General features: G+C 39.1%; 1 protein-coding gene across 3 annotated transcripts in view; it reads right to left on the bottom strand.

The window, feature by feature from the left end:
• CCDC197 (coiled-coil domain containing 197) overlaps positions 1-17,901 on the bottom strand; it is a 580,999-nt gene that overhangs the window by 263,114 nt on the left and 299,984 nt on the right. For all 3 annotated transcript variants that reach the window (XM_044074581.1, XM_044074582.1, XM_044074583.1), the window contains one exon: positions 3,390-3,547. In XM_044074581.1, the coding sequence (XP_043930516.1) occupies positions 3,390-3,547 (158 nt within the window). The remainder of the gene's footprint in view (positions 1-3,389; positions 3,548-17,901) is intronic.

Below are 17,901 nucleotides of genomic sequence, written 5' to 3'. Positions count from 1 at the left end.
GGAGTTTTTGAGACTGTCTGCATAAGGCATCTGTTTGAGGCCGGTGATCCTCTTTGTGAGATATTTCTGAGGCCTTTTCAGGTGTTGTAGATGTCTTGTGAGGTACATACCAAAAGGGGCGTTGTACTCTATAATGGGTCTAATGAGTGACAAGTAGAGGGGAACAATGACCTCTTTTTTTATGGATGAGAAACTTTTTGTGATGAGGTGTGCCACGTAGAAGGATTTCCTGACTACTGTGTCGATGTGATTATCAAAGGAGAGACTACTGTCCACCTGTGTCCCAAGGTTTCTTATCACACTTTCAGTGTTAAGTAGACTACCACCTATGTGGTAGCTCATGGGTATAGAGTTTTTACCAAAGGGGATGACAATGCACTTTTTGTCATTGAGCTTGAGGCCATGGCTTTGACACCAGGCATCTATCTCAGTGAGGCCTTTTGTAGGATGTCCACATCGTTAGGAGTTTCAATTATGGCTCCTAGTCTGCAGTCATCTGCCAACTTCATTAGCCAAAGACCTTCTGTGTTAGCCTGCACTTCAGAAAAGTAGATACCAAACAGGAGGGGACCCAGGACTGAACCCTGTGGTACTCCACTTGTCACTGGTCTGAAGTCAGATTTGGAGTCTACTACTTTCACAGTGTGGGTTCTGTCAGTGAGCCAGTTGGCAACCCATCTTGTTACATAGGGATTTATACCTAGTTTAGTGAGTTTATCTATAATTCCAGAGTGGGGGATGGTGTCAAAAACCTTGGCAAGATCTACATAGGCTGTGTGAACCACCTTACCCTCATCAATGGCTTTGGTGACTGCTTCAAAGAAGTCAGTCAGGTTTAGGAGACATGATCTGCCTTTTACAAACTCGAACTGGGTGGGGTCCAGAGTTTGGAGATTACCAATGTCTTTGTTTATAAGTTCCATGATGACACGTTCCATGCCCTTGCAGACCAGGCTCATTAGGCTAATGGGGCAGTAGTTCTTGGAGTGGAGTGGGATAACCGTCACCATTCAGTAGGCACAAAGCCTGAGGTGAGGCTATGATTGAACATGGTGCTTAGGTGGGGTGCCAGTTCATTCTGCAGTTCATAGAGAACGCAGCCTGAGATGTTGTCAGGTCCCATGGATGCTGTGTTCTTGGCTTTGGAGAGTGTGGTTCTTTACCTGTGCAGTTGTGATTACAGGAACTTTGCATTCTTCCGGTATAGAGCTGGGCCCTTTAGGGGGTGAGGGGGGGGTAAAGTTAGCACGGAACCTATCTGCCAGGATGTCGGCAATATCAGTTGGTTTTGTATATTTAGTGCTATTATGCTGTAACTCAGAGCAGATCTGAGTGTTGCCATTGAAATTCTTGACATAGCTATAGAATGCTTTGTGGTTGTCTTTAGAATCAGTGGCGATTTTGTTTTCATAACTAGCTTTGGAGGATTTTATGAGGGATCTCAGCTTCTTACTGAGGCTGACCAGGGAGTTCTTCCAGTCATGGTATTTTACTCTTTTTGCAACACTTTCTTTCTTCTGTGGTGGAGTTTGTTTATGGCAGGGGACCACCAGATTGGCTTCCTTTTTTTTTGGCGTATAGCATTTTGGTTCTGTTAGGCATAGCTCGATCCATGCACTCGTGTAAGTGCTTATAAAGTGCATTTGTGTAGGATTCAGCAGTCGTACCTCTATTGTCCATCTGCATGGGTGTTGTGAAGTTTGCCACTTCTGTCTTAAGAAGCATGAAGTTGGCTTTGGAGAAATTTTTTACGGTGGTTTCCCTAATGGGGGGGGTGGGGGCGGGATGTGGATATCTAGGCTGATTAGCTTGTGGTCGGATCTGACCAATGAGGAATTGAACCATGTTGGTAATGACCAGGTATAGGATATTGCTGCCCCTGGCAGGGGGGGGGGGGGGTTGCCTAAGTTGATCCAAGCGTTGGAATTTATGAATTCCAGAAAATGTTGAGCAAAAGAGTTGGTACATGAGTAGTATGGTTCGAAGTTTTGAAACTTTTACTAGATATATATATATATATATATATATATATATATATATATATATATATATAGATGTGTGTGTGTGTGTGTGTGTATGTATCATATATATATATATATATATATATATATATGTGTGTGTGTGTGTGTGTGTGTGTGTGTGTGTGTGCATATATGTGTGTGTGTGTGTGTGTGTGTGTGTGTGTCTTTGTGTGTGTGTGTGTATATGTGTGCATGTGTGTGTGTGTGTGTGTGTGTGTATATAAATAAATATATATAGATATATATATATATATATATATATATATATATACATACATACATAAACACATGCACACTCACACATATATAAATTCTCTAGTTGCTGAGCTTCATAAATAAATATAAATGGACACAGCAAAGACGGTATTAGAAAAATAAGTAATTCACCAGTTATGTAAAGGATGTAGAAAGGAGAAAGGGAGGAAACATGTAGACGGCTGTAGAAGCAAATGAGGAGAATAAACAATCCCTGGGATTCATTAACACCTGCATTAACTGTACAAAGTTCTGAGTGAACAGACAATACAAGAATAACTCACAACTTCTTTCTCCTAATTTTAGTTTTCGTACTGATTTTCTTGCAGATTTAAATACTGAGGGGGATTCATAAATGTTATCTCAAAGTGGTGCCTTCATGTACACTTAGTGTTATCCTTCTGAGTGACTAGAAAGCATAACAAATGTGGTAGGGATGTTCTTGAATACTGATTGTGTATACTTAGTGCAGGTTTTGTTGAATCTGGCCCTTGGACAGCATAACAGTGCAGTAAAGCTTATGTAAGGACACTTCTTTTAACAGAAAAAAAGAGCACTTTTTACGGATGAAAAACATTCAGTTTATGCGTATGCTCAAAAGATTACGAAGTAAAAGCAAACATACGTATTGTGTCCTGTTAATGAGTACATAGCAGCTGATGTCCTAAGCTCACAAGGGCAGTTAGCCTAGTACTAATTTACAAGTCTATGAACAAAGCTGATCAGAGTTTTGCTGAAGTGAGGACTTAAGTATGACTGATTTACTGAACACCAATGGGGTTTCAAACAAAGTTGCTTGAAACAGTACTAAATTAAGCAGTATTTTTGTCGGAAGATTTACAAAAGTCTGAGGTTATATGAATTGTTTATAAACAATTTAAACCAGACGATGGTGCTTTAAGGCTTCAATAAACCCATATCAACTGACAAGTGACATATTGCAGTGAATACATGTAATACCAAAAAAGTAAAAGAAAAGTTAAAACTCCCTTTGGAGATTCTTTAGAATTAATTCTAGGTATATTACCAATATAAATTGCATGAGTATTTATCACTGATTGTATGAGGGTGATTTAATATTACAACGAAACAGAAGCACATTTTGTCTCATACCTAGCCTTTAAATCTTCAGATTGTTGCAAGAGTTCAAGTAACTCTCTTTGTTTAAGATCGTTTTGCTTAACTTCCACTTGGTATTTATGAATGGCTCGTTGTTTTTTAGCATCTGTGTCTTTTAGAAACTTTTCAAACTTAAGAGCACTTTCTTTGTTCTGAAAATAAAAGAGAAAAACAAGGTAGACACAACATTATAATGATGGAAAGAACTTCTAATTCGTCTTCATTTTTGCTGCAGAATGCTGGCATGAATAGACCAGAGGAATGCAGGTTCACAGCCTAACACAATCACCGTACTCATTTTCTGCAAACTTTAATCCATACATACATTTTCTGACTAAACAAACTCCTTCACTTTCACTCTGATAGTTTCTACTAAATCACTGTGTAAATTAGGTAATGCTGACACATATACGTCTGGCTTTATCCTTCACCAAACATGCTCCATATTACAAGATATAAACAAGAGTGACTGGCTTACATATCTGTATTAGTAGTTCTTTTATTTGCGGACATTAAAGTGGAATCAGCAGAATATTCTCATCCGATATGTAATATTCACACTGAAGGTCGACATGGTAAGAAAGGATTTTGAATGCTAAAAGGCAGCATTGTGGCAGGCTAACTCTGGCCTAATCACAGGGCTGATATAATCATTCTGGTCTTGGTACAATCCAAGTTTAATCTGAACGAAGAGACATGTATGGTGTATTATTTTCCTGCTTCGTTCAAACAAAATCTTAATTTTAGAGTTAAACATCAGTAATATGTCACATAAAATATATTAACAGTGTATCAGTTTTCACAAGTAATGGAGAGTTACATTATGTAAAGAAGGGAGATTGTTTCATTAAACTTAATTAAATGATCATGGGATGTGATTGTTTCTTTGAAAAGAGCCTCTTCACTCCAAGAACAGAGAAAAATGGATTTTTAATATTTCCAGGCTACATTTATCTTCCAGGTTATTATGAAAAGCAGTGACTGACTTAAGCACAAGCGTAAGCAACACACTGCTCTTTCAAAAGGAGAGCCCTCAGGGGTATTTGATTGCAGATTTGTTGTGCCAGACCCAAAACCTACATTTCATCAATTGTCATATTTTGTTGTTGACTCCACTGCCATTGAGAAATAAAGTCATGACTACAACCACATGGTCCAAGTTCACTTAGCAGCTTTGGGCACCTAATGGAACTGGTTGGAAGAGAACAGGCTTTGCTAGATCCTTCCTCCTCAGGGGAAGGTGTGGGAATGTATACCCAGGGCACACTTTTCCTATGTTTGAATTGTTGGTTGAGACTAGAGACTCCATAGGGTGGCTAGCTTCTAGGGAGCAGGACTGTCTTGAATATGTTATGTTGCTTGTGACAGAGGTGACATACACTCCCTGGCTATCTACTGCATTTCAAACCTTGATGGCTACCTAAATGACAATCCTTTTAAGTTGGGTCTGTCTCAGGTGTACAGGGAATAAATGTCAGCTGACAGAGAGGGTCTTAGGGTCAGCAAACAATGGGGGCAAAAATCCAAAATTATAAGTTTGTGCAACACTCTACTCCCTGGCTAATTGTCCAGTAAATTAAGGCTGGAAAGTAATTTTTGGGCAAACGTTTATTCTGATGATAACACCTGAAATAAGGCAGTGGTACTTTGACATCTCCTCCTCTCCAGTGGGAGCCCAACAAGATAGCATTAGCCACAGTCTGTAAATAGAACCTGTGACTGACATTAATGTATAAACAATGAAGTGCTTCTTTTCTTAAATTCATTTTTCAATCAATACATCTGATGCAGAAAAACTAAAATTCCTTCTCATTCTAAGTATCAAACAATAAGTGTAAACAGAGCATTTGTTTCTCTTTATAAAAACACAGCCTCAGTGTCTCAACAGACAATTTTACTTTCCCAGTGCATCTAAAAACTAATTAAGTAATATCCAACAAGCGGGTGTGGGTATATGAGGATTTACCCATGGCTGGCATGGTTTGAACACAAAGGTAAAGCCTGATTGATTAAACAAAGCCAACCATGGCTAAATGCTCATATACCCACACCCACGAGTCAGTTATTGCGATTATACAATGACATTATTTAAGAAAGAAGTTGCTTACCTTTCTTAAATAATGCCTTTGTATAATGGCTCTGCAATGTTCCTCCATCTTGTTTCCTGTTCATTTGCATTTGTTGATGTACTGCGCATGCATGTGGGACTTACGTTACCATGCTCACACAGTACATCAGTGGTGGTCAATAGAAGCAATGGAGGAAAGAAAATATCGATTGTTTTTCTTCTTCTTTTTCTTTCACAATAAAAATCAGAAAGCTCAGAGGTATGACAGTCTGCCAAGGCAGCAGAGAAATGCAAGGAAAATCAGGTACATTTCTTTAGTTTTGGAGAACGTACCTGATTTTTCTTGTGTTTGGTCTAACCTCTGTACATACCTCTCAACCTCGTAGCTCAAGAAATGTGTACAAAATTTAAATAATGTGTACAAACGTCCCAAAACAGGGACAGATTTAAGCATTGCTCTTACAAACTTAGAAAGCAGCTAGAATAACAAGAGTTGTATTAGCATGCATTGTCTGAAGGACAGATTGTAAATGTTGCTCTTATAAACTTAGAAAGTTGCTAGGATAATGGGATTTGTGTTAGTGTGCATTGCCTGAAGGACATGAAGTTTTAAGCTCAAATGCATGCCATTATTTATGACTTTCTCCTCGGTGATTTGTCAGAAAGCCACAAATTTTATGAGGAACAGGCCAAAAAAAAATATTGAGGCAAAAAATCTGGACATTCTGTGAAAATCTGTACACTTGAGAGGTATTTAATTTATCAACAGAAAGAAGTCTGGCTTCTCAATGGTACTTTACCAGCTGGACTTTTTTTCAGTTGGTATATGACTGACTTACAACAGGCATGCTGGCTGGGCTGTCCAATCATTGTGCTGGTTTCTGTATAATAATGACCCATATTTGTATAATTCTGTATTAATTACTGATTAAACCACTGCTTTCTCAGTCATCTTGTGACCGAGAAATGTGTTGAAATGTGTTGAAACAACAACCACAACAGCAACAATAATCTTCTACCATAATTCCGGCAGGCAACAAAAATTTACCAAACACTAATTCTTGATTAAAGATGATCTAAACAGAGAGAACACAGAGACACAGTAGACAGAAAAATCAGCAATTACATAAGACAGATGAATATAGCATGTAAGAGGTAGAACTACAGTGTAAACTGGGAAAATTGTAATGTATAAGAAATTAATGTTCCTGTCTCGTTAGTGCTGTATTTCCTGTCACTGAGTATTAAAATGCACCTTAGTAAAGTATGCTTATTTCACCCGTCACAAGCAATCAATTTTCTACAGTACTTGTTTTATAAATGGTGCACAATTTAAAACAGCTCCAAGACCTTTCTACAGAGAGAGAGACTGAAAAAGTTTTTTGATTAAGAAAAATAGGATCCAAAACAGTTAAAGTTTTGTTTAAATAAGCAGGAAAGAATAACAAGTAAGCAAGCATCTCAGTGTTTTTATTATTTATTTTCATGCAGTATGTTTACAGGTGGTGGCTGAATCAGAATCTAGGGTGGGTGTTTTTGTCCACAGTCCTAAACAGCTGGAACTGAAGGACAGTATGTATGTCTGTTAGTGTAGCTATATTCATACTAAACTAATACTGAAACGCACAGCCGGCACCAATTAAAGCCCAACATAAGGAAAGTAATCAAGTACCACTGCATATCCAGTGAGACAAAAACAATGGATAGCACATGCAAGGGTCAACCTCTCACAGATAGTATAACATTTTTGTGACACTAGCGTGGCCATCAGTATGAAAGCCTCAGTAGAACTAGTAGCTGCACTGTTATTCACTGAGTATAAATGTATGACAACAGTCACATAGTACCAGGATACTGGCATGTGTGAAGAAGTAAACAGACTGCAGGATGCACAAATGTGACATAGCAGCCATAAAAAGGTGTTATGTGCCAGGTGGAAAAATATGACAGTGACAGTATCAAGCAGCATGAACGACCACAAGCTATAGGACAGTACAGGTGAGGTGAAAGTAACACAAGTGAAAGGTGTGCAAACACAAAGCATCGGCTACAGGAATATTATGACACATGCTAACAGGAAGCAAAGGTAATGCAATGCCTGTATATCAAACCCAGGCAGCCGAACAGGAAGGCCTGTCACCACAACAGATGTGGGCATTCAACAACAGAAAGGTGAAAATCACAAACCACCCCACTGCACATGGAACACAGCCAAGAGTATCAATAATACATACAGAAGAAACAGAAGCCACACTAAAAGTTAAACAAAAATATAATATCTATCTATCGATTGATCTATCTATCTATACTATTTATAGTAATTAGCTGATAGCTACTGCTACCCATGCAGGCCTCCCTAATCTTCCAAAACCCTGAGCTGTTGTAACACTCCCACTGCCACGTCCTCCACCTTAGGCAAACCACAGCCACTCTGACACAGTAGGAAGTGGAGAAGGCACAAGTCTGGCAGTTAGTATAGAAGATTAAGGTTATTATTTGTTAACAAGTTGCTTCCTGTAGTCCAAGATTTAAGTCTTTCAGCCTTCATTTACATAGTTTGTGACAAGCAAGTTTATACTAAGGAAGCAAGTCATTTAACTAAACAGTGCTCCTTGGCTGAATTTGAAAAAGGCCCATGTGGACTAGTGCTGGTTAATAAATACAAGTAGATAGACGGATTAAGAATAAACCACAAAAGCCAGAAGCTCCTGCTACCCGGGATCCTCCTGCTACTAATTATGTCAGTGGCCTGTTGCAGGTGAGGAGGAGACACATGCACCCGCCTAAGCTCTAAGATGACAGGGAATGTGGGGATGTGAAACTCTACTGATCACAAAGGCAAAGCATAGGCTTAAAATAATGGGAGCTATGTGGAAGCTGATGTAGCATAGTATTCCAAAATTATTTGGGTGCTAACTTCTTGCCCCTTTCAGTCTCTTCAATATTAGTGATTATCACCCTTTGTAGCTTCCTCAGGGTCTGGACAGAAGTGGGCAAATCATCTCTTATTTCACAGATTAGTAACTCTGCATCTTCCAGCTGTCTCAAAGACTAAACAAGGTCACCAAGTTATTGGGCCTGCTGGCACAGCTATAAAAGGTTTTCCTTGAGGGGCAGACTGTCTCAACTTCAGCCCTTCAACTCCTGCTAATTGGTTATCAACACTCCAGTCAATGCCTGTTGGTAACTTGAAAAACACATAAACGGGGACCTGTTATCACTCTTTAGCAAGGCAAAAGGAACTGTCCCCCCCCCCCACACACACACACACACAAACACAAACACACACACACACACACACACACACACACACACACACACACACACACACACACACACACACACAAATCTAGTCAAAAAAGGAACTCTCAAGGCAATGAAGTTAACTCCACTAATACAGTGTCATGTAGCAGTCGAGTCCTCTTCAATGGCTGCTGACATGTCAGGGTTGCAGAGATGTAAGCCTCAACCCAGCTATAAAAAGCAGCTGGTGGCTATGTCACCCATCTCTATAGCTGAGTCATACCATACAGCATGTTGTCCATAGAACGAATAAGCATGTTATGTCAAAGCAGTATAGTGTGCAAGGACATCTACTGTGACTAGGGTTACCCACATACATACACATACACACACACACACAGTCACTCACTCTGGCATATGTAATTTATGAAACAGAAGAATGACATGCATTAGCTACACAGCAACACTGCACAGTATTTACACAATATGTACAGAGGATGCCAGTCATTAAACACATTTGTGGTGCTGAACTCATTGCCAAATGTTTACCAAATAGAAATATCTATGGAGCAAAAATATGTATTTGACATCACCACTTCACCACCCAAGATAGCATTAAGAAAAGGCCACACCCTTGCATGGTCACATTCTGAAGCCAGTACAGAGCCATCTGTAACATAACATTAGTGTCAGATGTCTGTGTACTAGATTGTTCTCTGCTGCTCTGTGATACCAAAACAGCTTCATAGGTAAATGATGTCAAGGCATGACCATTGCACACCATCAAAGTAACATCTCTGGTAAAATGAAAAGGATGTTGAGACGTAAGAAGTCATATGCATGGCTTATGTAAATGCCAGACCAGAACCTTCCATAAAACTCAACAGATAAGTAACAGCCATATAAAGGACACAGAAGACAACCTACATATCCAAAAAACAGTACTATGGTCAAACATGGAAGTGTGTGGTTTTACAGTAATGTATACAGCTTATATCCACTCCACAGTTTTTGAAACAGCAAAATCTTAAAACTCAAAGGTTTTAAATGGAGACTGTGGTACAGTGCGGAATGGGAAATTTACCCTTTTCCTCACTATAGTGCAATGTCGGAGTTGGTATATTTAATTTGCAGGGGGTGTGGGGGGCACAGGGGGGCTTGCCCCCTGCAAAATCTTAAAAAAAATGTTAGATTTTTGTGGGGGGGGGGGTCTGATGTTCGAGTTTTCGGAAATTCGATCATGGGGTCTTGACCATATGAATTTCGAGTATACATACACATATATATATATATATATATATATATATATATATATATATATACAGATACATATACATTTATATATTACAGAACAGACACATTTATGTATATCACACTAGTATGCATACAATACACATCAAACCCAGGACTTAAGAAGGGGTGGGGCACCTTAGTTGCAAGCGGAAAGCTTGTGGATGCAGATGTACATACTAGGCATACCAACACAGGGTGCATGAAAGACTGGTGTACACAAGTCAGAAGTAGTGCTCCAGGGGACAGAATTATGCACATCAGGCAGAAAAACCACCAGGCCTATGGACAGATGGTGTATCCATGTTGCAGGCAGTATGCCAGGAAACAGTAGTGTATAGCCAGTCTAGGGTCAGGGGAGATAAAGCACACTTGAATATGCACTGCCCTTACTGTCCTTGCAGTCTGCATATAATGCACATAAAATACAAATGGTTGAAAGCAAGATCTTCAGATGTGCTCTGTTAACTGACCCCCAGCACACCTAATTAAAGACATCTTCTGGCTACCTGCTAATGATATTGCGTCTTTTATGTTCAACTACTTATTATTTAAAATCTTAAAACTAGAATACAGTCTACCACTAAGATCAAAACTGTAATCTAAGGAACAAACCTACTTCTTGAGAAGTAGTCAACAAGGCAATATTACACTTTAAGGTCTCCCTTTCAAAAATAAATTTGATGAAAAAGCTGTCTCATGCATTGGTTCCTGAGAAGCCTGGGTCATGGCTGAAAAGGGTCAACAGACCTGCACATCTACCTGCTCAACAAATAGAAAAAAAATATTAGTTCAGTGGAAAACACAAGTGCACACAATTTGGTACAGTTGGTTTAAGTTCAAAGATACTGCAATGTAACACAGACAAAAGCAAAAATGCAGTGTACCAGGTGAAACAGCTTTGCATTTCTGGTACAGGCAGCTTGGGATCTAGAGAGCTTTGGTATACCAGGGTAACCAGACGTGCACTGTAGAACAAAGAGATGCATTTTTAGAAAAGACAGCACAGCGTGCACAGAGTTCTGCTACAGCAGAGTTGCACGCAAAGTTCTAGGGGGCAAGGTTACATATTTTTGGTACAGCCTGCGTAAGTTCCAGAAAAAATCGATGAACCAGTCAGAAACAGTGTGCTACAGGATACAGATGGGCATTTTCCCTGTTTGTTTAAGGTTGATGGATATTTAGTGCACAAGTCACTAGTTTTACAGTAGGAAACACATACACCATAAACCCATATACTCATTAAAGACCATCTGAAGATGCTGCAGACAAGCCTCAAATGCAGAAATGCAGAGTGGTTCCCAATATATATATATATATATATATATATATATATATATATATATATATATATAAAATGTAGATATAAGTTATCAAAAACAGAATAATTATTATATATGTAATTCCACCTTGCCATCCTAAAGCATGATTTGCACTCATGTAATACATGAAGGACATGGCACTTCTCCACCTATTACAACCACTGCAGATGCCTGGCTGTCACACTGCAAATTTACACCTTCCATGGTAACACTGACTGCCAGTCTTGTGGATACCAGTGTTGTATATTAGTCCTCCAATGTTTGCCCAGGTGGCACAGAGAGAGATTGATCATTGCTCCTTGTGAAGGTGTTTCTTCCCCAAGAACCAGACAATTTAACATAACACATGATTGAAGATGCTTGTCTCTTAGTCTCCCAATGCTGGGGCACACTGGTGCCTCACAATGTGAATAGCATACTTTGGATACCTATATTTATTCCTTTAACTTCTTTTTAAAAAAATGAAGTCCATGGCATGGTCACATGGAAGTGATTAATTCCTCTAATAGGCAAAGAAGCTGCAGTTCATACTGTAGGTTAGGTGCATGCACATTCTAGTTCATTGCTTGAATGCTTTTTCATTGCAAAATGACCACTGCCTGCATACCTTATGATGATAATTGGTACAACAGTACCGGGCTTGCCCTGCCTGTAGGACATCCACATGGACAGGCATAACAACATGCTGTATCACAATACTGGGTACATCCTGTTTGTAATACTTCCACATCGATAGGCATGATGACATGTTGTATCATAATACTAGGCTTGCCCTGCTTGTAATACTTCCACATGGATAGGCATGATGACATGTATCACAATACTGGGCATGTTCTACCTGCAATACATGCACATGCGTAGACATGATGACATGTATAACAATACTGAGCATGCCCTGCCTGTAATACTTCCACATGGATAGGCATGATGACATGTATCACAATACTGGGCATGTTCTACCTGCAATACATGCACATGCATAGGCATGATAACATGTATAACAATACTGAGCATGCCCTGCCTGTAATACTTCCACATGGATGGCATTATGACATGCTGTGTTATTATACTGGGCTTGCCCTGCATGTAACACATCCACATGGATGGGCACTATGACATGCTGTATTGTAATACTGAGCATGCCCTGTCTGTAATACATCCATTCGGATAGGAATGATGATATGTCATAATACTGGACATGCCCTTCCTGTAATACATCCACATGGACAGACACAATGACATGTTGTATCACAATATTGGGCATGCCCCACCTATAGTATGTCCACATGAATAGGCATGATGACATGCTCTATTGCAATATTGGGCATGCTCTTCCTGTAATACAGCCACATGGATAGGCAAGATGACATGTTGTATCACAATACTGGAAATGCCCTGCATGTAATATATTCACATGGCTAGGCATGATGACATGTTACTGGCCATGCCCAATCTATAATGCATCCACACGGATGGTCATTATGACATATCGCTTCATAATACTGGACATGCCCTACCTGTAATAAGTATACATGGATGAACACAATGACATGTTGTATCATGATACTGGGCATGTCCTGCCTGTAATACATCCACATGGATAGACATGATGTCATAATACTGGGCATGCCCTGCCTTTAACACATCCATGGATAGGGTCTATGATGCACTGTATTGCAATACTGGGTATGCCTGCCTGTAATATATCCATACGGATAGCAACAATGACGTGTCATAAAATTGGGCATGTCCTTCCTGTAATACATCTACTTGGATAGGCATGATAGCATCCATCCATCCATCCATCCATCCATCCACCCACAACCCCTTTTCCTATTTTTGAACATGGGGTCAGGGTGTCAAATCAACAGTGACAATCCTCTAGAACCAAGGTTCACATTGCCAACATGTTGTATCATAATACTGGGCATACCCTACTTTCTCATTGATATGCACAGTGACAAGTATCACAATACTGGGTATGCCCTGTCTGTAATATGTCCACATGTATAGGCTTGATGACATGTGGCATTACATTATTGGGCATGTTCTGTGTGTAATATATCTGCATGGATAGGCATGATGACATGTTGTATTACAGTATTGGGCCTGCCCTATCACTAATACATCCACATATGGCTAGGGATGATGACATGATATATTACAATACTGGACATACTCTTCCTGTAATACAGCCAGATGGATAGGCATAATGACATGTTGTATCATAATAGTGACTATACCCTGCCTGTAATACTTCTACATGGATAGGCATGATGACATGCTATATCACAACACTGTACATTCTCTGCCTGTAATACATACACATGGATAGGCATGATGAAATGTTGTATCAGAATGCTGAGCATGCCCTGCCTGTAATACATCCACATGGATAGGCACGATTACATGTATCATAATACTGGTCATGCCTTACCTGTAATATGTTCACTTAGATAGGCATGATGACATGCTGCATTGCAATACTGGGCATGCCCTGCCTGTAATACATCTATATGGACAGGCTTGATTACATGTTGTATCACAAATAGTGGGCATATCCTGCTTGCAATACTTTCACATGAATAGGCACTATGACATATTGTATCACAATGCTGGGCATATCCTGCTTGTAATACAGCCACATGGATAGGCATGATAACATCAATCCACCCATAACCCCTTTTCCCATTTTTGTACATGGGACTGGGGTATCAAATCAACAGTAACAATTATCTAGAGCCAAGGTTCACACTGTCACCATGCTGTATCACAATACTGGGCATATCCTGCTTATAATACATGTCATAATACATGTCATTGTGCCTATCAGTGTGGATGTATCACAATACAGGACATGAACTACCTGTAATACAGCCACATGGATAGGCATAATGACATGTTATATCACAATATTGGGCATGCCCTACCTGTAATACATCCATGTGGATAGGTATGATGACATGGTGTATTACAATACTGGGCATGCCCTTCCTGTAATACAGCCACATGGATAGGCATGATGATATATTGTATCACAATATTGAGCATGCCCTACCTGTAATATGTCCATATGGATAGGCACAATGACATGTTATATCACAACACTGGACATGTCCTGTCTGTAATACATCCACATGGATAGGCACGATGACATGTATCATAATACTGGCCATGACTTACCTGTAATATGTTCACTTAGATAGTCATGATGACATGTTGTATTACAATACTGGGTATGCCCTGCCTGTAATACATCCATGTGTATAGGCACAATGACATGTTGTATCACAATACTTGTCATGTCCTGCTTGTAATACATCCACACAGATAGGCATGATAACATGTACCTCAATACCTGGCATATCCTGCCTGTGATGCAGCCACATGGATAGGCACAATGACATGTTTCATCATAATGCTGGGTATGCCCTACCTGTAGTATGTCCACATGGATAGGCACAATGAACATGTTATATCACAATACTTAGTATGCCTTGCCTATAATACATCCACATGGATAGGCATGATGTGTTGTGCCGCAATACTGGGCATGCCATACCTATAATACTTCCACTATATGGATGGGCATTGAAAAATACATGCATACTACTGGGAAAAAAGCATGTGTTCAGAAACAACTGGAATATGAGTTGTGGTGTATATGCACCTCTCCACGTACAAGCTGTTACACATACATATATATGCTGCACTGTGTCCTGTGTATGGCTTGTACCTCACTAAGAGATGACACTGATTCTGCGCTACTGTAATTTGCTTGCAGATGGTGCAGCTTATGGAAATGTGCATTATGAATGCATACACAGATCAATGGGTTGCAGTCTGAAAAATATTCCCCTAATGAGGCACCTTTGAAAGAACCATATAAGTAGCTGCTGTTCATGTAGGATAGTTTGACTGGTCCTTAAATGGTCTTGAAAGCTGGGTCATAGCAAAATTCTGTAAAGCTGGCAATCCAGGAAGGAATTATACAGTTACTGGGGACAAGAGAAACAATCGATAATAAATCCTAAAGTTCTTAGTCATGCTGATGTAAGCCCAAAGCTTCTTCCTAGGATCTATAAAGTGTATCAACTGCTTACATGAATTCTGAAAACAAAGCCTGTAAGAAGAAATCGGTATATTCTACTTCAGTCTATCATCAGATGTAATATCATGTTGTTCACAGTCAGGAATTTCCCTCTCTCTGTATCAAAGAGGTGACTAAGGTCACACAGTTTTTATGTAAGAGAATGTAATTCAGATACCCTTCTGTTTGATCTAATAGTTAAAAAGTTAAAAATGCTAGATCACAAGTGCAGCAAATGTTTAGGAAATAATGTATCTGGTCAAAACAAAAAGCTGTTACAAAGCCTATTCAAAACAGACACTATTTCTTGAATCTTGTACAGTGTTCAGAAGGTTATCTAGGAACATGGCTTGCTCTGCAGGGACTACAGCTGACTTCTCATTGATTATAAACTCCAGGGAATTAAGAACAGATATTGACACCTAGCTAAAGTGGCTGAGGATGGACTGACACCCAGCTACTGATCTTTTGACTGCACTTGGAAAAGGCTATCATCCAAATAAGGATTACTATGAATGCCCTTCAGCTTAAGAACTACTACTGCATTTTTATACATTCATAGATATTTTAAGGCCACTGAGTCTAATGGCCATTCACACCTTGCCAGTACCCTTCCAAGGTCATATTTCCTGTCTGCAGGAGGGCCATACTTGTCGATGCCAGAGTAAATTTGTGGATATTCATCCAATAATCTAGGTTACATTTAGAGGATGCACTAATTAGCATGCAGATAAAGTTTACACCATAGGTTTGGGAGGTGTAAACTTGCCTGTCTACCTTCTTTTATTTATTTGTTGATGGAAATTTAGGTCCCCGGTTCAAGCATTGCTGGAGATATTGGGCATGCAGAGGCACAAGGGGTCCTGAATAATCGTAACTCTAATATAGTGGTAAGCAAGACAGTGATTTTCCCTTAACAGTCTTTAAGACGCTGAATAAAGGGATAGAGCTTTTAGCTTCTATTGGTAGCTCAGAGACTTTAGGCCTGTGATCTTTTTTTGGTCAAGAAACTTTGGGATCTTTCTAATTGTTTGATATGTTTAGTGAGATAACTCTCAAAGGGGACATTATACTCAATAACTGGCATGATAAATGCTGAGTGTAAGGGGGTGATTGCTTCCTTAGACCTTGATGATATTCCTTCAGCAATTAACTTGACAAATGTTGTCACATAATGGTCAAAAGACACGGAGATATTACCTGATCCGCTGGACTTTCCAAGATGGTTGCACACTGATCAACAGCTTCATTTCAGCTCTCCTAGTGAGAAAAAAGAATCTGAAAGACTAGGGCCAGAACTCTTTCACTTTTAGTAAATTTAGTTACTGGCTAGTAAGTACACTGTCTAGGTGCCAACAAAGAAGAAACTAAGCAAGCCTGAAAGAAAATCAACTAGAACAGGTAAACAGAAAACACTGACTGGGAAGAATCCTGCAACTGTTCAGCAAAAAACAGTTCAAGCTCCAGCTTTGGTGCAAAACATGGCTTCCAGTAATCTTGAGGAAAAAGAAGTCAAATGTGCTTAGAACGGATTACAATAAATGAAACACTGAAGGAGTATATCAACTCATACCTCTCAAATGTCCAGATTTTTGCCTCATTTCTTTTGCCTGTTCCTTATAAAATTTGTGATTTTCTGGCAAATCACTGAGGATTGAAGTCACTAAATAATAACATATATTTTAGTTTCAGACTTCATATCCTTTAGACAATTCATGATAACACAAATCCTGCTATTCTAGCAACTGTCTAAGTTTATACGAACAATATTTAAAATCTGTCCCTATTTTTGAGCCTTTGTCCCCCCCCCCAATTATTTGAGGCTTTGTCCAGATTTCTTGTGCTAAGAGGTTGAGAGGCATGGATCAACTCAAATAACAAAAGGCTGAAAAAATGGAAAGTTTTAAACAGATATTCAGATGATCTGTTAAAGTGCAAAATCAGATGCTGAAATTAAGAAAAGGCTTGCTGAGTAGAAGACTGGAAAAAGAGAAAAAACAATGCTCTGTTTAGGCACTACACACATCATACTGCTAGATTTCAATTTTGTATTGTAGATAGAATTTTGGGTGACAGATCCAACAAACAGGGATGGCATTCCATTCTCAACCAAAAAGAGAAATACTTGATTATCAAGCTAGGGGCACTATTTTCTCCTGGTTTAAATGATCATTTATAACTAATTAATATATACAATATTGAATGTATTATCATACTTATGTTTTATTACCATATTTGCTATTTGGATCATCTATTTTTTACTTGTTATTTTTTATTTTCTAGTTTGTATTTTTCCTTCCAGTTTTTCTTTCAGGCAGTATTATGGGCATGCCTAAAATCCTTTGGAAGCACCTCATTGGTCTATGGACCTTATTTAAACCTGCATTTGTGCATCATTTCCTGTTTGTACTTTTCTTGTTCCACTGAGGAAAGCCATGTTAGGCTGAAACCGGTCTGGATTATTGAATTGTTCGATATGTATTAAAACACTTA

The sequence above is a fragment of the Protopterus annectens genome, chromosome 6.part0 (genome assembly GCF_019279795.1).
Source record: "Protopterus annectens isolate FY-2018-M chromosome 6.part0, PAN1.0, whole genome shotgun sequence".
Lineage (NCBI taxonomy): Eukaryota > Metazoa > Chordata > Ceratodontiformes > Protopteridae > Protopterus > Protopterus annectens.
This window is presented reverse-complemented; position numbering and strand designations above follow the sequence as displayed.